General features: G+C 42.3%; 1 protein-coding gene across 3 annotated transcripts in view; it reads left to right on the top strand.

Moving 5' to 3' along the window:
- Positions 1 to 21,237, top strand: part of GLI3 (GLI family zinc finger 3) — a 237,073-nt gene that overhangs the window by 23,226 nt on the left and 192,610 nt on the right. For all 3 annotated transcript variants that reach the window (XM_080975700.1, XM_080975698.1, XM_080975699.1), the window contains exon 2: positions 2,018 to 2,180. In XM_080975700.1, the coding sequence (XP_080831826.1) occupies positions 2,057 to 2,180 (124 nt within the window). In that variant the 5' untranslated portion in view covers positions 2,018 to 2,056. The remainder of the gene's footprint in view (positions 1 to 2,017; positions 2,181 to 21,237) is intronic.

Below are 21,237 nucleotides of genomic sequence, written 5' to 3'. Positions count from 1 at the left end.
CCTGGTTTGGTTGAAATAGCCTCGAGGGACAAATGGGGAGATCTGATGGGCCTATTTAGGCCCATGGGCTAGATGTTCCCCACCGTTGGCTTAGAAGGTCTGGTGGTATAACTTAAGCCTTCATCTTGTGTGTCTGTGTCTATGTGTGAGTTAGACAGAGCTCTTAAAATGCAGCTAATTTTGTTGCTTGCTGTCGTTTTTTTAAAAAGCAAGCGACATGTCATGGTGGCAGCGTGGAATGGTTAGGGTGTAATGTTCAGGATTTTCCTATATTGTAATGGTTCCAAGCCCATGATTATGTTTTGTAAAGCTTACTTGAACAGATTGCCGTGTGTTGCTTACTGAGAGGATGTGGTGGAGGGCAGGTTGGCGTGATGCAAATCCAAAAGCAGGAGTACATGAACCTCCCTTCCCCTCTTGGGAAGCCACAGTGACCCACTTGCCTGGTACTCACCCAGTAAGCCACGTATAGGTGGTAGTTTGCTGTTATTTCACAGCTGCACAGAGAATTTTCTGAATTTATAATGTGTGGATGCTGGAACTCAGGAAAGAAGGAGGAGCAGATTTAAAAAGGATGAATGGCGAGCAGCAACAAATGACCCCAAAACTAGATGGTGAAAGGGAGGAAAACATTATTTGTTACCTTTGGTGATTTTCATTTTAGGGTTGTTAAGAGAAAGACATTCCATGGTTACTAGCAATCGTGCTCCCCCACCCCCCTCTGGTTTTTCACAGGTGTGCTGCACTAATAACCCTTTTCCGAGTTACATTTCTAAAATAGACAAAACGAACTGTTTACATGATCAACCTTGAAGATATAATTCACTGCAGTTTCACTGGACTGATGTAAATGCTGCAGTTTAAATATTTGGATTTACAGTCACATGGATGATCAGTTCAGCTCCTGCTGTATAATTCCAGGCTAGGATGACATCGGTGGAAGGGAAGTGTTGGCTTTCTACCAGAAATCTCAGTTGCTTTTGGGCACAGTGTGTGTGCGTGTGTGTGTGTGTCTGTGAACATAACCAAGCTTCCTGTAAAACCTTGAGTTCCTTCCATGCTGCTTGGAAGTAAATTCTAATGGATTTAAGTTACTTGTTTCTGTGTAGCACATTGAGGATGGCAGACTTAGAAAATGGAGTTAGTGTTGGATATGGCTTTGGGGCACCTGAGTTTGAATCTCCACCCAGTCATCTTGTGTCTTCTTCTTGGCTACTGGTCTTCATCAGATGGGATGGGGCCTAATACTGTGTCACAACGGCAGCACTATCACTATTCAGATATATGGAAGAAATTTAAGAAGTTTGTCCCCAAGTGCAACCAAAAACTTGGTTATGGGTCTGAATGGTGGGGAGTCTGTGATGGTGGGTCTGTGATGGTGGGGAGATTCTGTGGCAGAGCAACTGCAAGGTGGTAGGTGGGGTGTTCCTTGCTTTCCCCTTCTGTGACAATCCGTGAGCGGCAACAAACTGTTCCAGCTCCAGGGCTGGTGTAGTTTAGGACCTGTTTGGGGGGCATGTTGGGGGAACGAGGGGACTTAGAATTCTGCGTCTTCTTGGCTGCCCCTGGAAGCCCCCTGAAGCCCCCTGTTTTGACTTCAGTGCCAGTAGGACACTCTCTCTCCCCCCCCCCGAGCTTCTGGGGGCTTCTGGCCGTGCGAGTGCCGTTCTATCAACAGACCTCTTTCCCCACCGTCAGAGTGGCACATGCGCAATATCCAATGGTCTTTCCACAGTTTTAGAATTGCAACTTAAGTGAAATAAATTAATTGATCTTGTGCTAGTTGTACACTTTCGCAACCCAACTACCTCCCAAGGTTGTTAGCTTCTTGGAGGAAGAATGAGGTACAAAAGTGATAAATTAACGTTGATTTGTTGAGCTTTGTGATATGTTCTGTAGCTTACTAGTGTCGATATACAGCATCCTCTGGGTGAGAAACGTGGCTGAGTTTTTGATTGGGCTCTTCACCCCCTTCTGCTCCTGTTTTGAAGTTTTATGGTTTTATTGTTTTATTCAGGTATTAGTGTGAAGAGAGCTGAAGTAATGAGAAGTCATCATGGAAGCCCAGTCCCATAGCTCTACCACGGGTGAGAAGAAAAAAGTTGAGAATCCCATAGTGAAATGCTCCACTCGAACAGATGTCAGTGAGAAAGCCGTTGCCTCCAGCACAACATCCAATGGTGAGTAACAGCAGGGATTTACTAGCAGCCAAACCTGCAGTAATTTAATGTGTGCTGCATTCCTTGTGAATTGAGCTTTTGCACCTGGATTCAGCATTCATTCTGAGATAAGGCTAAAGCCAGCTAGCAGGCAGAGGAGATGGGAATGGGAACGTGCGCGTGCGCATATATACACACACACACATAGAGACAGAGAGACAGAAAGAGACCCCTTTTCTGGTACCAAACCTTGTATTTTTCTCCAGATTATCTAATTTGAACTGTAAATAGTGATGTTATTTATTATGGAAGTTCCTGTTGTGGCTTTTTGGAAAAGAATTGTGATTAGCTTGGAAAGTATGCAAATGCCTTGTGGTTTACGTTGGAAATTGTTTACCCTAATTAGATACAGTGGTACCTCAGGTTACATACGCTTCAGGTTAAATACGCTTCAGGTTACAGACTCTGCTAACCCAGAAATATTACCTCGAGTTAAGAACTTTGCTTCAGGATGAGAACAGAAATCGTGCTCTGGCGGCGCGGCGGCAGCAGGAGGCCCCATTAGCTAAAGTGGTGCTTCAGGTTAAGTACAGTTTCAGGTTAAGAACGGACCTCCGGAACGAATTAAGCACTTAACCCGAGGTACCACTGTAATTGGTTAGTGCAAGAGAGACAAAAGTGACCTTGTCAAAAATTAACGTCTTTCTTTCTTTCTTTCTTTCTTTCTTTCTTTCTTTCTTTCTTTCTTTCTTCTCTCGTTGTAAACATCCTCTCTTCAAAATCTCCTCATGGATTTCTTTAACCACTTACTGTGAAACAGTTAACTTATAAAGAAAACATGCTCTTTTAAAGAAATGTAAATATATAGTTTGCAGAAATTTACTTGGTTCCCTCCAGAGTGCCTTTGCTCGCTTGGTAATTTGACATGCACACTGACGAAGCTTTCTCTTTCCCCCCACTTCCCGATTAAATTGAAAAAGACTAAGGTCATTGTTCAAAACCTCTGTTGTAGCGACTGAACCACCTTTGCTTCACAAAATAGTAAGAAGAAAGGAAGGAAAAAAGAATATGACTTCTGTCGGAGGTGTAGTTTTAGAAGTAAACGTAGCAGCTCACTCTCTGATCTAGTGTCCTATGATTTTCTTGAGGGTACCTATCAGATCTCTGAATATCATTTAAAACCATACAGGATAAGTTGGGTGCCTCCACTCACCTGTAATATGCCACAATAATATGTATTCTTCTTCTTACTTGCTGAATGGTGCAATATTGTAATGCTTACTTGAGACTGACAATGAACCAGTTTTTTGTTTTGTTTTGTACTATCCCTCTCTGTCTTTTATGTTGTGTATCAACTGAATCAAAGGTTTATGCAAATAATAAAACTTGTGGAAGATTTCTTGAAAAATATGTGGCTGATGCAATGGATAGGCAGTACTGCAGCCACACTGTGTGAAATTGGTAAGATGACACACAGCAGTGCTTCTCATCCTGGTGGTTAGATGTGTCTCTAGAACAGTAAGGTGGACCTGAAACTCATACCCTTTGTACTGATCCTTGACAGTCCTGTGGACCAGCAGTGATGATCACATATCACAGAAACACACCCTTGGTCAGGGTCATTTAGTCCAACCCCTTCCAGTGCAGGAATCCTGCCGATAGTCGTCCCTGGGTGGTCTTGAACCACCAACCTTCTGATTAATAGTTAGATGCACTGACCCATCGTGCCACATTGAAGCTCCATTCCTGTATATTGGAAGCTGTATGTTTTGAAGCCCTACAGATGTGCAGAACGTCATGTTGGTAGCACCAGTGGATGGTCGGGTGGCCCCTGTTCCTTTCATGGCATGTTCACAGAGCAGTGGAGCAAATGACAGTTATACCATGTGTGTTACTTACTACGTAAGTAACCGAAGTCCGGTGGCACTTTAGAGAACAATAGTTAGTGTGGCATACCTTTGTGGGCCTAGTTCAGCCTTCCTCAACCTCGGCCCTCCAGATGTTTTTGGCCTACAACTCCCATGATCCCTAGCCAGCAGGACCAGTGGTCAGGGATGATAGGAATTGTAGTCTCAAAACATCCGGAGGGCCGAGGTTGAGGAAGCCTGGTCTAGTTCATCAGTTGTAACTACAGAATGAAAATATGCAAGCTCTCAAGAAACGTCTTCAGTGTTGTATTTTTTTGAATCAAGTATGCTTGATTCAGTTTTATTTACATAAATCACATTCACGTTCTGGCCCTATGCATGCGCCAAAGAACCAAAAGTGGCTCTAAATAAGCTAAAGGGGGCTTTCTGCTTCCACAGTGACCTATGTAGGAGCTCTTCTGGGCTACTTTGCTTGATCACGCCTCCAAGCATTTATCTTGAGTATGTTACTTCTAACCTTGGTGGTGTGGTGTATCATGCATACATTCCTAATAATTCTTAGTATTTGCATGGAGCATTCTGAGTGTTCAAAGTGTTTATATACATTATATCAGTAATCCTTACAATTCTTGTAAGATAAGCCAGTTAGATATTGCGGGTAGGAATGGCAGGGGGGTGTTTGGAACTGAGTCACCAGTGGCTGGGATGCATTTTGAATTGGGGAGTCAAAGCCACTATTTATTTATTCAATAAAATTTATATACTGCTTGATTGTAAGAAACCTTGATGTGGTTTACAAAACGATTTTAAAAATAAAATTGAAAAACAATTCACAACCATGCTTTAAAACTTTGCCAAATGCCCATGCAGTATGCTAACTCCAGGATACAGTAGCCTGCAGCGTCAAGTTAATAAACAAGGATGGAGCACTGGGTTTGTACAGGCAGAAATAAACAGCTATGTCTGATAGGAACTTGAATGAGGGAAAGTTCACATGGTGCTTTTCGTTAAGGTAAAGTCACCACAGAATGATTTTACCTCATCCATTTCTTGTAATGAATATTTCTTAGGAATGCGCCCACATACAGAGACAGCTGGCGTTTATCATGTTGGAGATCCTGTTAGCTGTCAGACCTTTCTCCAGACCAGCCCTCCCAAATCCCAGCCATGTGGGCCCCATGTGTTTGCATAGAGGAATCCTCCTTTGGACGCAAGAGACAAGACATGGCAAATCTCTCACGGCCGGTCCTTTCTAAAACGTGTGAAAGAGCCCTTAGTAAAATGAGAAAGCTAGCTGCCAGAGTGCAGAACAGAAGAATTGTTTCTGGACCGAGACCTTCAGCCGCACTAACAGAGAAATGCTAAGCATGTCTACTCAGAAGTAAGTCTCAGGAATGTATGTGTAGGCTTGCAGCCTTAAAATATTACAGTGAGCCAAGCCATTTTGTGTGAGTTTAAGCAGGTCTTTGGATCTTGGCCAGTATAGTTATTTTGATTAACATGAACTAAGATTTAGGGCTGCTGGGTATGATTTTCCCTTAGGAATATAGTCTGGTACCTATTGGCCACAACAGCTACACAGCCGCATGCCTGAAGGCATAAGTAAAGGTCTTGGTGGGTGCGCTGTGCCATAGTTGTGTCGGACACCTGTGTAATCAGGAATGCATTTAACAAGGATATTAATTACCTTTGGTGAGGTGTGAATTTGAATTTATTAATGCATATATAGTAGCCCTAGACTCTCAGAGGAAAAATGATTTATACAAGTAAAACATTATTAGTATAAAAGTGTTTGAGACATTTTTTCCTGCAGCAATGCCAAATTGTATGTTTAAGTTTTGGGACTCACCCCAATGTTAGCCAAATGATGAAGTTATTCAGGTGATAGGACTTAAAGGAAGTACTTCTTTACACAGTGTGCAGTTAAACGATGGAATTAACGCAAACTATGGCAATAGTCTGTTCCTCTGTGCCTTTGTAAGTTGGTAGCTATCAGTGGCCTCTAGTTCTGATGTCTGTATCCTTCCTCCAGGCTTAGAGCCTCAGGATACCGGTTTCTGGGGAAGAGTGTCAGGGAAGAACTGTTTCCTTCATGTCCTCCTTCTAAGTGTCCTTGAGCTATCTGGTTGAGCACTGTGGGAAACAGGATGATGGCCTTGATCAGCGTTTGATCCAGCAATATTTGGCCTTATGTCCTTATCTTAGTATTTGTAAGCAATCCCCTCTCTCCTTCCACATAGCCTTCAGCTGCACGCTTTTCTATGTGTGGGAGAAATCCATACACACCGTCCTCAGCCTGGATGATCACACATCTGGGATTTTTCTAGCTTGTGGGGCGAAAATTAATGGAGTTGAGTTTTAATCATGCAATCCCGTTTGTTTGGATTTACTGTAATGGCTCTGCTTTAAGCTGAGACAAAATCTAACTCTCTTGCACCGAAATTCATGGGATCTAAAAGTGTTTAAGATTTTGCTGATGTGTGCCCACATTATCTTCCTCATAGCTAATAAAAAGGCTTTAGGCTGCAATCCTAGGCACACTTAGACTCAGTGGTCCTAACTCTGAGTAGGTATGTATAGCAGGGGCAGGCAGACTTCAGGTTTATGAGATATACTTTATTTATTTATTGTTTTGCTGGAACACTGAGGACCACTAACAGAAGCCAACTGCAAAACAGTAGCTGGGGATGGAGCCTAGTACAGAATGGTGGTTCAGAGGGTAGCTTCACTTACCCCCCACGAGCCTGAATATAGAAATACAAACCTGCATCTGACTTGCTAATAACACAGAGCTATCCAGCAAAGCTGCACAAAGTTCTGGTGAAAGGCAACCAACAAATACTTTTATTTTACACTTGAGGAACAATTTGCCTGAGAGGTAAATTATTTGGCATGGCAGTTAATTCCCTCCCTTTCAATTTTCCTTCCTGTTGTTATGACTATTGGGAGTCAGAAAACTTTGTAGATCTACTACAAATCACCCTGGGATATACTGATAGCTCCTAATCTACCATCTGCCCATCTCTGATGTACAGTAGAAGATGGTTAATCATTTCAATCTGTGGATTAACCACCTAAAGCTTTATTAGGTTGACCACTAGGCACTAGTTTTTTTACTTGTTTTTCACATAAGGTCACCATTTTATTACTTTTTGGTGCGTTACTATATTCCAAAGAGAGAAAATATTAAATACCATCTTTTCTATCTATGAGAACAGCTTTTGTTTATTATATTTGGAAGCTGCCTGGCACCTTATTGGTACATATATTGGAAACGTCACCTTTATTGTGGCTTTGATTTAGGCAACTAAAAACGCGCTAAGTTTGGAAAGTCCTAATATCAAAATACTGTTGATCTCATGCCAGGGCGGATGAGTCTTAAGCATGTGCTCCAGGTGACTTAATACCACATGCGGCACTCTGACATAGATTCATACCAGCATTAAAATGCCCATGAGGACAATGCTATGTTGCTGGTGAATCTGAGGGTCCACTATCTTTCCGTGCTGGATTCCTTTGCTTTCCTCATGGAATAGGATTGGTCCCATAGGGGATTGGGTCCTTGGGAGCCTGAGTAGGACAAAATGTGAACCCATGGGGATTTTGTGCATGGAACAACTGTTCCATAAACAGTGTCCCTCCCTAGCCTATTTGGGAGGGGCCCTGAATCATGATTCCCATCAAGCAAAACTGTGCTGGGCTGAGGAGCAGGGGGAGAGAATGATACCAGTATTTTATGCATTTCCAAAGACTGAAAATTAATATTTCCTTTCATATTTTCACAGTTCTTTAATTACTGCAGCTAATGTTGGCAGACTAAGAGTGACTTATTTTACATAAATGAAATGTCTGTCTTGCAGTTTAATTTGAATTTCTCCTCTGCAGTATTGGTGTAGATCTATGCCAGCTGATAAAATATGCCCTGTGCAAACATATAGGGCTCTTTTTATTATTAAAACAAACAAATTGTAGCTATTTACTGGAAGGCCTAGTCACACAAAATGCTTCTGATTTCTCTTTTGATAGATTAAATAAAGCAAAGAAACAAGGCGAGGTTGTTCTGAATGACTACTGGCATGTTTGCCAAATAAGTCCCTGCATGCATCTTTCAGCAGAACCTGCATCACCTCATAAACCTGTCCAGATTTGAAAACAGTGTCTTTCTTTTTTAGGACAGCACACACATTTGCAGATTTTGCAGGGTAACATATTACTTGAGTGACAGATGTCAGTATACTGCCATTTTTTAGGTGCTCTACCACTTTCTAAGAGGCCTGTATGGTGAAACAAGCTGAAATATTCTTGGGGTTTATGCAGAACTTCAGATCATGCAGTAACCTTCCCTCTTTTAGTTTTGTAAAAAGAAGTTTAGAACTATTTGAAGGGATGCGATAGCTGCTAGCTGAGATGGTGTTAAAAAGATTTAAGCATGATTCAAGGGGGATACGTCTACCAATGGATGTTAGTCATTGGAGTTTAATGGAATCTTCATGTTCAGAGGCACTATATCTCTGATTACCAGGTGCTGAGGACAAGTGAGGGAAGGTAATCTTCATCCCATTCTTGTGGGCTTCCAGAGGTGTCTGGCTGTCCCTTGTTGGAGACGGAATGTGTACTGTATTAAGTGTATTGATCAACCCATCAAGGCAATTTCTTTATTTTATTTCAATATTTGTATCGCCTCCCTCTCTACTCAGAAGTAAGTATGCAAGGCAGCTAATACAATGGATGAAAATCATAACAAAAAAATTCATTATATCACTGTTAAGAAATGCAACAAAAAGGCGGCAGTAAATAATAAAAACAATCCCCAGTGAAAATCAAATAGCACAGAGGCTGGAGAATGAGCTTCTGTACCATTCTCTCAAAGCTCTTTAAAATCTCAGGAAGACAGAATTTTGGGATGCAGAAGGACAGAACTCTGCAAGCACACGCACACCCACACACCCACACCCCCCCCGGCCTGTATAAGTAGGGTTCAGGCACACAAGATTCTTCCAAGTAATTTGTATTATGAAAATGTGGATTTCTCATGCAGATAAACCCACCAATACCCTGGAGTTCCAGTTTCCTGAAAATCTAGGAATGTCAAATCTTATGCCCTTATTGGCATTGGGCTTGGCTAACCACAAGCTAAGCTCTTGAGTTAAAATAGCACTGTAAGTGTTCAAGAGCTGCCAACATTTCCATTATAAAATCTTAATTTCAGTTACTTTGCCATTAAAATCTGCTCCAGGCTGAAACTTCTATAAAAGGGTGAATACTGGCCTTGGTTAGAAGTTTGAAAACAGGCATACACGAATTCGTTGCTCTTTTTGCAGAAAAATAAAAGCATGCTTACAATATTTTTTAAATTGCCTCTATTAGGTAATGGCAAAGCATTAAAGCTGCATTCATATTGAAATCTGAATGAACTTTTTGTAGCTTGTTGCTCTTGCTATTATTTGCTTGGTTTTTTTGTTTTTGCTATTTTTAATTTGCACAATGATCAGATGAAAAGTTGCCCAAGAACAGAGACTGACCAATCCATGAAGTTGAGGGAGATTTCCATGGAATAAATTACAAGCAGAAGTCCTGTAGCTTTAGGTCAGAGGAAGCAGGTCACTTCTTTTGAGATTTAATAGCTTGAGATCTCAGACCTATTTGCATGCACAACAACCTACACTCCTTTTACTAAGGGGAGAAGGCAGCTCTACTTTATAGGTATATTGATGAGATGGGCATGGATTTGGTCTACAGCTGAGTAAGGCTGACCAGGTTAAAAGCAGCAGGTGCAGATAGAAGAAAGCAGCAAACAGGTGAGAGAGGGCCGAGGGGCCGAGGAAAACGAAGGCAGGGCATGGCTAGCTGGGAAGGAATGGCCGGGCAGGCCACTCATCTGGGTTCAGCCTATCGTTATGGCCATATTTTAATACACATTGCTGTTTTATGTATGAGCATAACAATGTTGATTATATGATTATGTTACTGTTTCTGTAGTCACCGGTGCAAAGTTTGGCCAAAGGTTCAGCGATTTCTTTTGACTGCTTCACATGTTTATGAAATCAGCAGCATGTATGCCACATGGCCTGAAGTGTGTAAGATACAGAACAGGAATCGGAGCCAATTACTGAGATTTTATTTCTTTTTTTAAAAATGTATTTTATATTTAGCAGTGTGTAATGGTTCTAGGGGTTGCTCGTGCGTAAGCTTGTCCCAACCTCTGGCTGGGTTGCCTGAGTGAACCTTTTCTGTCCGGACAGCCACTCACCCGTGACTGTCTCAATCGCTGGCAGAATCCGTCAGTGGGCGTTTCTTAAACTTCTTCCAGCAAAGAAGCTCTTTGACGCCAAGTCTCCTCCTACTCTCCCTGCGCGGAAGCCTTCTGCGCAAGGAGGGCGTAGGCAGTGGAGGACCCTTCCTCTCCCCGCTGGTCCCCGGCAAGGAGTCATGGGACCGCCTCGCCGCTTCCCCCATCTGCCCGCCTTCTCCACTGGAGCTACGTTGATTCTCCTCCCCAGAAGACGGGCTGCCTCTCCCACTCCGGGACGCTCGCTGGGATCCCTTTGGAGCTTGCTCTCTCCCTCGGACACTGATGGCAGTTCCCTGACACAGTGTAATTAATAAAAACATATTTAAAAATAAGCAAGATTAACTCCATTAAATAATTTTATGATCTGGACATAACAGATTACTTGCTTTTGGGCTTTTGCAGGTCTCCATTGGTATTGTGATCCTCCTGGGTTTGTGGGGCTTCTGCTCTCTTTAAATCTCTTCTCTTACTTGAGATGGTGAGGCAACGTAAATACATGGAGGGGGGGGGGATTTCACTCCACTCCACTGTCTTGCTGACAACCTCTGTATGCTTTTCATGCATTGTTTTGGTCCCAGAATTGCAGGCTTGGTTCCTTTAAAATAACAAATAAAAGCTTAATCAACAGAGTTTCACCCATATCGGTAGTTCTGATTGAGGACATGCCCCCCTCCCCATTTAAACTGTTGGAAATTCTGCAAGTATTAGCAGAGAAGCTCTTCAGTTGTTTGACGGACAGATTCAGTTGGGTATGTTTTGTCTAGTTTTTGACCCAGGAACCTGTCTCTAGTGTAATCTGATATTCCTTATTAACCTATTATTCTGTCTTAAAGGAAGAAAAAAGAAAGAAAGAAGACTAATTAAAAACATATGTAGGTTTTGGCCTTTGACTACCTTTATCAGAATCAGATAGTTATTGAGAACACACTTTAATGTGATAGAAAACAGAAACTGCTGTCTTTATGATGAAGTAACAGGAAACCAGGCAGAATAGATGAAAAAGGGCAAGAATATCAGTTGTCTATTTTGGTCTTTTTAGAAGAGGAGCCATTTTGAGGATTTTTAAAGAAAGACATATTGGGTGGAACTTTGCTTCATAGAAATAGTATTTTCTCTCTCTTTCTGTGTGTGTGTGTGTGTGTGTGTGTGTGTGAGAGAGAGAGAGAGAGAGAGAGAGAGAATGAATGAATTCCTGCTGTCAAGAACACAAGAGGGAAGGTATTATCACATTGCCCCCTTTGTTTTTGGGTTGGACAACCTGACTCCTAGTTGAAGTAAAATATTTGATGTCCTGGTGAGAAGCTAGAGTTCAAAGGAGGTTGTTAGTTATCAGATATTTGCCTGTGATGTCAATGGGTCCAGCTACAGAATCCTGCAGTTCAGTATGGGCCAGCCCAGACATTCAGCTTTGTGGATGTTGTCAGTATGAACGCACAAGCAATTGATTCTTTCTCTTTTGGAAAGGAGTGGCAATTAGGTGAAGTGGTTTGTGCATTTTTCTAGTTATATGCCTACACCACGCATTTCTGTTCAGTGTGTAGTGATAAGACATATGCAATCGCTTACCTCTTTACCAGCATTGCTACAGCATATTGAATTTCAAAAAGTGAGTTGCTTTGGACCAGAACCAGATCTGCACAGGGCTGCTATTGAAAAAGGCAATGGCCTGTCTATTTGATGGCATGTCAGCCATGTCTGCTGCAGCCTAGCATTGTCCCTGACATCGCAGAAAGGAGGCAGAAAGGAACATTGTGACGTGAGGACCCATAGAAGTTTCTGTAAGTTCTTAGCGATGTGGCAGAGGAGACTATAGGTAGGGTTTGTTGTTCTGTGCAACTGTGTGTCCATTGTAGTTAATTGTTTGGGCCTTAGTGTACAGGTAAAAAAGGTAAAATAAGTATGTAATCTTGATTTAAATAAAATGATTCTGCATTATGCAAACCGTGTGTAGTATTTTGGCTTGACATTTAAAAGATAATGGCTAGATTTTGTGGAAACAGTTCATCCTTTGGACTTCCCTGCTATGCAGCACTTGTTCAATTATAGCAACCCAATGCTGTCTGGTTTCTTTATTCTGCGAAATGAAAATGGTTTTGGAGGGAACCAAGTAGAGATTTGGTGCTCTGTGCTTAAATCTAGTGTGAGCTATAGGTAGGTAGATAGATAGATAGATGTGCAAAATTCAGACTCTTTTCTTCAGTAAATAACATAAAGTAATATACACTTCCATGCACAGATGCCATTGTGGTTGAAAGCCCTTTTTTACTTGTACCTGGAGTAAGGCATTTTCTGCTCCCTCTGCTTTTGTTGCCGTGCCATTCACAAGGAGACACTGAACGACCACGGAAGCTCCAGCTCCTCATCTGCTTGGCAAGTTATTTCTGAATGACCACCTTCTTACTTGTTGGCCTTGAACAGCACATACAGTGGTGCCTCGCAAGACGAAATTAATCCGTTCCGCGAGTCTCTTCGTCTTGCCGTTTTTTCGTCTTGCAAAGCACGGCTATTAGCGGCTCAGCGGCTATTAGCGGCTTAGCGGCTTTAAGAAAAAGGAAACAAACTCAGCAAGAACTCGCAAGACGTTTCGTCTTGTGAAGCAAGCCCATAGGGAAATTCGTCTTGCGGAACGGCTCAAAAAACGCAAAACCCTTTCGTCTAGCGAGTTTTTCATTTTGCGAGGCATTTGTCTTGCGGGGCACCACTGTACTAACTAGCACCACTCTGGCATATGGGAATAGTTCCAGGATACGAAATACCAATAATTTAGCAGGTATTAAAAGAATCCATCCAGGCCATCATATGCTAGCAGTAGGGTTACCTCAGTGACTCAGAGCAGACCACTTGGAGAATGTTGCTGTGTAGACATTGAGGGGAGAATATTAGGGGTTCCTGGCAAACCTGTAGCTGTTCTTTACAGTTTTGTTCTTCATGACAACCATAACCCAAGTCTCAGAACTACAGGACTTTGAGCTCACGCTGTTCAAAGTGTACAATTTTTGGGATTTTCTGCTGCAAGGTCACTGTCACCAGCTGAAGTTTCAGTGACTTAGTAATGCTTTGTCAAGGGGATTGGCTTCCATTTAACACCGATCCAGGTGAAGCCATCCCAGAAGTGAGAATTTCTTAACGATGTTTTAGCACCAAGATAGCAAAGCTTTACTTCAGTCTTGCTATAGGAAGCATTATGGCAATAATATATTTGTCAGTGGAGTGGGTTGTTGTTCTTGTAGCGTTAAACATTCTTTCCTCTCAGAGATGGTTCGCAAGAATAAGCACTTTGAACCTTTTGTGGGTCTGTGTTATGATAGCATTTCACTCTGTAACTGTGTAGTCTTGTTCAACAACTTAATTGGTCAATACTTGTTAAAGTGTTTAATGGCAGTGTAATTGGCACACAACTTTTATTAGTTGCATTCTAGCAAAAGAAGTTTTCTATCTATTTTTGTTCAGGGTGCTTTGCAGAATTGTTCCTTCCCTTTGTATAATCCTGAAGGATATAAATCAAGCTGTACAAACTATATTGCCCACAGCCCATTGAAATCCATTGGTTTCATTGTGCTGGAGTGCTCTTGTCTCTGTGCTGTATTTAGGACCATTGTGTTTTGATCTCTACAGCCCTGCAAATGTAATACCCCCACATTACAAATGAGAAATCAAGTCTGTTATTTGCTCAAAGCTACACTGAATCTGGCAGAAATAGAATTTTAACCCAAGTCTTCCAGATCCAAGTCTGAGTCCCTTGTCTACATACTCATTGGTTCTGGGTGCATTCAGGATCTCTAGCTAGTGTGAACCATGTCTGGGTTTTAAGTAGCACAGTCTCAGAATGTATTTTCTTCTTAATCAAGTACAGTGGCACCTCGAGTTACAGACGCTTCAGGTTACAGACTCCGCTAACCCAGAAATAGTACCTTAGGTTAAGAACTTTGCTTCAGGATGAGAACAGAAATCGTGCGGCGGCAGCGGGTGGCCCCATTAGCTAAAGTGGTGTCGCAGGTTAAGAACACTTTCAGGTTAAGAACAGACCTCCAGAACGAATTAAGTTATTAACCCGAGGTACCACTGTAACAACTTCTGTGTAATTCTCCGCAGCACTACTGTCCTCAAAGGGGTTGCGAAATTTGTGCACAGTAGATATGTGTGCATTTCTTCGGAACAGATGACGCAGTAGGGGGCTAGTTCAATTATTACGCTAGGCAGATTACATGAAGATTGCCCAAGCAACCATCGGAGCCCTTCCAAGTCATGGGACAGCAGAGTCACTGGTCCTATTCTTTTTTGTCAGGAAATGTTAGGGGACTACTGGGTTATATAGCACATGAGGACCAAAATATCTGTGTGGTCAGGAGAGTTGGAAGAACAGATCACAGTTGTGGCCCATGGCTGAGCAAGACAATTCACGGGTTCCTCGCTTATGTCTCTGTATAAGGCCCTCATCCACTTTGAGGCAGAATTGCCAGTAGGTGTGAGTGTGTACAAACATACATGCAAATTTGGATTTGCTGTGGCCTTTTCTCCCACAGCTTGAGCTTGGCTTACCCAAACTGTGTACTGGCTAGCACAAATGGAACATTGATTCACTAGATTGTCTTACCCTTCTTCCCAGGCGAGCTTTGTGCATTTAAATTTTTTACGAAAAGAAAGATTTGATCACATGCTTAATAAATTGACAGGGACCCGGCTGGTGCTGTGGTCTAAACCACTGAGCCTAGGGCTTAGCCAATTGGAAGGTTGGTGGTTCGAATTCCCGCGACAGGGTGAGCTCCCATTTCTCAGTCCCAGCTCCTGCCAACCTAGCAGTTCAAAAGCACACAAAAAAGTGCAAGTAGATAAATAGGTACCGCTCTGGCGGGAAGGTAAACGGCATTTCCGTGCACTGCTCTGGTTCGCCAGAAGTGGCTTAGTCATGCTGGCCACATGACCTGGAAACTCTCTGTGGACAAACGCAGTCTCCCTCAGCCTATAGAGTGAGATGAGCGCCACAACCCCAGAGTCGTTCGCGACTGGATAACTCTCAGGGGTCCTTTACCTTTAATAAATTGAGTATATTTTGTCACCTTTCAAAACAAAAGAGGATCTGTTTTTTGTTTTGTTTTTAACTTTTGCAAAACTGCTTCAAGGAGGGAGATTTCCAGCCTATCAGGACTACTGCACACAGCCAGCTTCTGCTGTAAGCACACTGTTTTCCCTGAGCCCAGCCGGAGAGAGAGAGAGCAGGCTGGACATACAGGACAGTGGTGAGTGCTGCCCTTCTTAGCAGACCCACCACTCCGGGAAGGGGTCAGAGCTGTTGTCTGTGGTGGACGCTGTGTATTACGCTGGCACTTTCAGTGTAAAAAAGGTAATGGGAAAAGATTACTACCTGATAGTCTGACCTGGTATGTTCCTGTGCCCAAATTATATAGGTTTGTAGGCACCCGTATGTGGTAGAATAATACTTTCACCCAAATCCAAAAAAAGTTTACCCTGAAGGAAGTCCTTGTGCTCTTCTTAGTGGGACTTTAGTGTATAGCGATGCTTAAGATGTTTGCCAAAATGTGTTAGAGGAATAATGAGACTTCTTTACTAATACACTTCCTTTTCGTGGTAGGAAAGCTTATTTATTTATTGTCTCATTGCTGTGCATTTGAAACTGTGCTGTTGTGATCATCAAGGTTTTAATTCATATTTATTAAGTTTTGGAAACCTTCCCTAATTTGCATAAGGATAACCTCAGTACACAATCTTGTGAAAGGATAAATGTCGGCCTGGACTTAAAATGTTTTAAAATGAGGGAGCTTTAAAAAATTGGGCGTGCATTGTGAGGGGTTGTATGAAGTGGGAAAGTTGTTGGAAATCTAATTGATCAACACCAGCAATATTTGTATTTCAGAGTAACAGTGCAGTTTTAAATCTGCAAAAGTGTTGTGGCTCTTCTAAGATTTCTCCCTTTGTTTTTTTCTCCTTGCAGGAAATATTGCACAAAAGTTTGTCTCTCAGCCCACGTGAGCCCCCCTGTCCCCCCCTTTCCCTCTCCCTCTTTCCCTCTCATGCACATGCTTTCTCTCTTTAGTTGCAGAAAGTTGAGTTCCATCCCAATTATTAAATCTTTGGAGACCATTCCCACATGGTTCTGTAAATGGTAGCTTCATCCTGAGTTCTTTCATCTCTTTTCCTGCTCTCCTGGCTTGACAGTTGAAAAGGTCTGACTGCGCCACACAATGGTTTGATTGGTTTCTCTAGGGGAGGCTTTTCCCTGCCTCATCATTCGCCAGGCAGGTGGACCAGAAAGTCTCCTGATTCTTTTGTTGCCTCTCAGAGTCCGAGGTCTTTGACTGAATAAATCCTCCGTCATGGGATAATTTTCTAAAAGGAGACTGAAAGATGTGAGAGAAAAGCCTCGCTACTTGGGTGCTGAATTAATGAAATAACTGGGCCTTGGAGTTTGCAATTGAAAAATCACCAGGAATGCAATGGGTGGAGACAGACTTCAGAATGAAAGTCTGTTCCTCCCCCCTGCTGCCCCCTCCCTGAGGTAGGAGAGCTTTAAGTGCTCTTACTAAATATGTTGGCTTGTCCAGCATCCTTTGGGTTTATTTACATTTGTCACCATGTTTGCATGGGAGACTAGGGTGGAATAAAAGTAGTTCTGGTGCAAAGCCTAGTTAGTCATTAGATTATAACAAGTGGGTGGAAAAGGCTTCCATATGACAGAACTAGGGTTGAGTTAACACAGGGTGAAAAGTAATTTACAGATAGGCTGTCCTCAGCCATCTTTGTAGCCTCTGATAAGGTTTCATTTCAGAATGGATAGGCGACATTTCCACTTACGGACCCATTCTGCGGCACCTGTGATAACAGCTTTTGGATCCTAATTGAAATTGGTTTCAAAATGGATTTTCACTTTTCTCTGTCTGTGGAAAATATTGAATGGATTCAGAGCTGCCACAGAGAATCCCAGACCTTGGAAAATGGAGCAGGATGCCAGAATCATCTTTCATAACAGTGTCGATGATATGACAGTCTTGTTATCTGTCTTATTAATGAAATCATTGATCACCTGATGAGGGAGATAATAAAGTGCAGTTTGCTGCCATTCAAGAAACTCAATTAGATTCATTAAAAACATTGGGGGGGGGGGTAGGGAGTGGAGGAAGCCAGAGGATAAACTTAAAACACCAAAGATGTGTTTGCATTCCCCCCCCCCCCCACCTGTGAGGGCAATTTTCAAATTTTGAGTCACAGATCGCAAAACAGAAAGACCTTCCTTGGAAGCTTTCAATACTACAGTATAATTATAAGCGTTAATATCTACCATTTGTAGATGTATATTTATTCTTTGTGATTAATCTAAACTAATTAATACAATTTATTTGCAAGTATTACACCTAATTGGGCCTTATGTGACTGAATGCTTAACTATATAAGAAAAAAACATTGCTCATATAAAGCTAGCATGCCGTATCCTGTTCCTAACATGCTTGTATTACCTGCACAGAGTTTTTATTGCCTCAACCTGCAGTCTGAAATGATACAGGCGAAACACAAATTTGTCTTCTCATTGAGAACAATATTTTTGGTGACCCAGATAACTCCTTTAGAGGCAACAGAGATGGGCATATGTGTAGCAGGCTTCCTTGCCTTGCCTTAGAAGCAGGGGTTCTTAACCTGGGGCTCCAGAGGGTCTGTGAACAAGGTGCAAATTTCTACCCCTCCTTCCATTTCCTTCCCACTACTTTGAAAATTGTCTTTTTGAAAACATTTTTTTTAATGTCAAATTTCTGGAGGCAGTGGTGTCCATAGCTTCCATCAGATTCTCAAAGGGGTCTGTGACCCAGAAAGGGTTAAGAAGCACTGTGTTAGAAGATACCCTTCAGAAGTGGTGGTGCTGTTGGAGGGCGGTGAGCCCCCAAAGACCTCCTGCATGCACTTGGTTTGGTACGCAGTCCTTTCAAATATATAATGCAGTACACATTTGTAATATACTTTGGCAATATACAGGGTTCAACTAGAGGGAGAAGAAAGGAATACAAAGTCACAGGAATAGCAGATCTCAATGAATGAAAATTAAACCCATTTTATTCAGTCATTCATTCATTTTATTTAAAGAAATGGCTGCAAGGATTCTAGAGTATTTTGTTTTGCATGTAGATTGTTTTGGAAAAGGTCAGAATACCTTTAGAAAACATTTAAGATTATTTGGTGACCGGCTTGTACTGTCTCTTATTTCACTATGAATAGAACCGTAGGAGGAGGAAAGCACCTCACAGCAAGCAGGGGTCAATTCATCCCCCCATTCTGAGTTTGAAAGAGGAGCTGTGATCAAAGGCTTTAATGATGTCACTGATCTTTGACTGACTGATTAGAAACAGAAGTTCTTGAGAATTTAGCAAGACTACCTTTTCCTTATCACTTCAAATCAGTTAGTGTTTACCATTCGGATTTGATTTCAACCATTGCTTAAAACTGAATTGATGGTTGGCCCGAGAGTGTTGTTGCTGTTTTTAAAAATTCCCATTGTAAATATCAATTAAAAATGTAAAGCATAAAAGTGTAAAGCATAATTTTTTAGTTTTGTTGTTGTTGGAAGGTTGCATAGAATATTCAGTTTGAGTGCTTTCAACCTGCCTTCCTGCTTTTGACTGTATTTCATGGTTTGTTTGTTTTGAGTTAAGAACATAAGAAGCCTGCAGGATCATGCTAGTGGCTCGTCTAGTCCAGGATTCTGTTCTCACCGTGGCCAGCCAGATTCTTGTGGGAAGCCTGCAATCAGGACCTGAACCCAACAATAGGGCTACCCACCTGCCTATCATTGGATGTCATGATAATGTTGGGTGATTGGCAAGGGGTGCCAGAACTGACCCCATGGGGGTGGGTGGGTCTACTGATCAGTAGGTATGTGTGGGTTTAGGAAAATGAGCCTTTTGTGGGCCAAGTTTGGTACATGAGTTGGAGGTTCTACATTCTGAATGAATGGTCTGACTCTGTTTAAGTAGCTTCCCTTGTTGTTGGAAGGTTGCATAGAATATTCAGTTTGAGTGCTTTCAACCCATTCTTCCCTTGTTTATAGTTTTATGTCCTAAAGACCTAAGGCAGCTTTCCTTAACATGGTGCTCTCCTGATGTATTAGATCAACTCCCATCAGCCACAGCCAGCATGGCTGGGCCAGTTGGGACTGATGGGAGTTGTAGTCCAAAACATTTGGAGGGCCCTAGATTGAGAAAGGCTGATGGAGAACAACAGCAAGTTCTTAGCCTATTGCTGAATAATCAGGGGGGAGCTAGCTGGGAATCCCATGTTCCTTGGGAATGCCAGCCTCACTGGTACCAAGAATAGGCCTTTGAGGCAAATCCATACCAGAAGAAGATCACAAAGCACAAAGACATTAGTAAGGTCAACCTGTTAATCCTAGGACTTTAAAGTTCGTAACCTACCTTGTGTTTGGCCGAAAACAAATTGGCAACAAGCAGAATTCTTTCAATACAGGTAACTATAAACTTAAGTTGAATTGCTATAATATTATGCTAGGGTGATGTTTGGCCATACCTTTGTAGGAAGGAATGCTTTAATTCCAGATTACAAAGCCACATATAGTAGATAAAAGCATTGTGGTGCTTGGGTTATTAAACCTGAGGCTCCTTCAAAATAAACCATGCAGGCAGAGACACAGCCGGCAGTCTTGCGGACGTTTCTCTTGCTTTTCTCCTTTCCTTTCCTCCACGAGCTTGGCCTTCTAGGCTTTCCTTTCCTCTGGGCTTGGCCTTCTAGTATTCTCTCTCTCTCTCTATTTTGTCCCTGAGTAGCTGATATTTTTGCTTGGATGTATCTATGTTGCCTCAAACTCAATATATCTAAGGCTAAACTTCTCATTTTCCTTCTATGCATCTCCTCACACAGACTTGTTATCCATTTGTGACAGTGTTGCCACCCACCCTGTTTATCGGGCATAAAGCCTTGGTTTTCTCATTGATTCTTCTTTTTCCTTTGCCCCAACCAACTCAGTCAGTCATGTTGCTTTCCTCTTTATATCATTACAAATATTTGACCCATTCTCCCTGTCCCTCCAGAGAACTGTTGTTTCTTTCCATAACTTGACTACTACAATCTTCTGTCTGTTCTTCCATTGCCTAATCTTTGTCTGTTCACATACACCCAGCAGTGACATCTCTTTTTTACTCCCCTCCATAAATCCCATCCTGTCCATTCACAGATGCTGCACAAACATCTTGACCTTTTGGACCTTCAAGCCCCTCATTATTGCTCTGTGCTTATTTCCCAATAACAGGGAAGGGTCATAACTCGGTTAGCTAGCATGCGCTTTGTGTTCAGAAGGTTCCAGGTTTGATCCCTGGTATCTCCAGGTCAAGCTGGCAATGTCGCCAGTGGGGGAGCCACTGTCAGTGTGTGTAGACAAGACTTAGCTAGGTGGACCACTGGTCTGACACAGTATAAGACATGCTTCCTATGTCACTCATCCAGCTCTACCACCATCAAAAGGTTTCCTGCTCCCTGAAACGACTCTGCCCATTGTCGCTTCCTGCCTCTTATGGCAGAAACTGTTTCCGATAAGGCTTCTGTGCAGCCACCTTGCTTATTTCCTTTCAGTGTCTCCTCAAAACCCACCTTTTCTGGAAATCCTTGGGATTATTTGTACAATTCCCAAAGTCTGTATAATTAATTAATCCCATGTTCTTCCCTTCCTACTCATTCTTCCATCTTCCTCTGTTGCTTCCCTGTGTCTGTTTTAGATTGCAAGCCTCTTGGATTGCAGAATTGTCATACCAGTTCTTTGTAAAGCACTATGTACAAAGATGGTAACAGAGCATTCCAATGATAGGCGAGGGCAGCATAGACTGTAATCTTCAACAGGCCAGGGCGGAAAATGGGTAGTGATGGTTCTCCTTCCGCCCCCATTTGTACCATGCCAGGCAGGTCTAGC

This window comes from Podarcis pityusensis (assembly GCF_964106645.2).
Source record: "Podarcis pityusensis genome assembly, chromosome: 12".
Lineage (NCBI taxonomy): Eukaryota > Metazoa > Chordata > Lepidosauria > Squamata > Lacertidae > Podarcis > Podarcis pityusensis.
The sequence above is the reverse complement of the archived record's forward strand: the minus strand, read 5'-3'. Positions and strand labels throughout refer to the sequence as shown.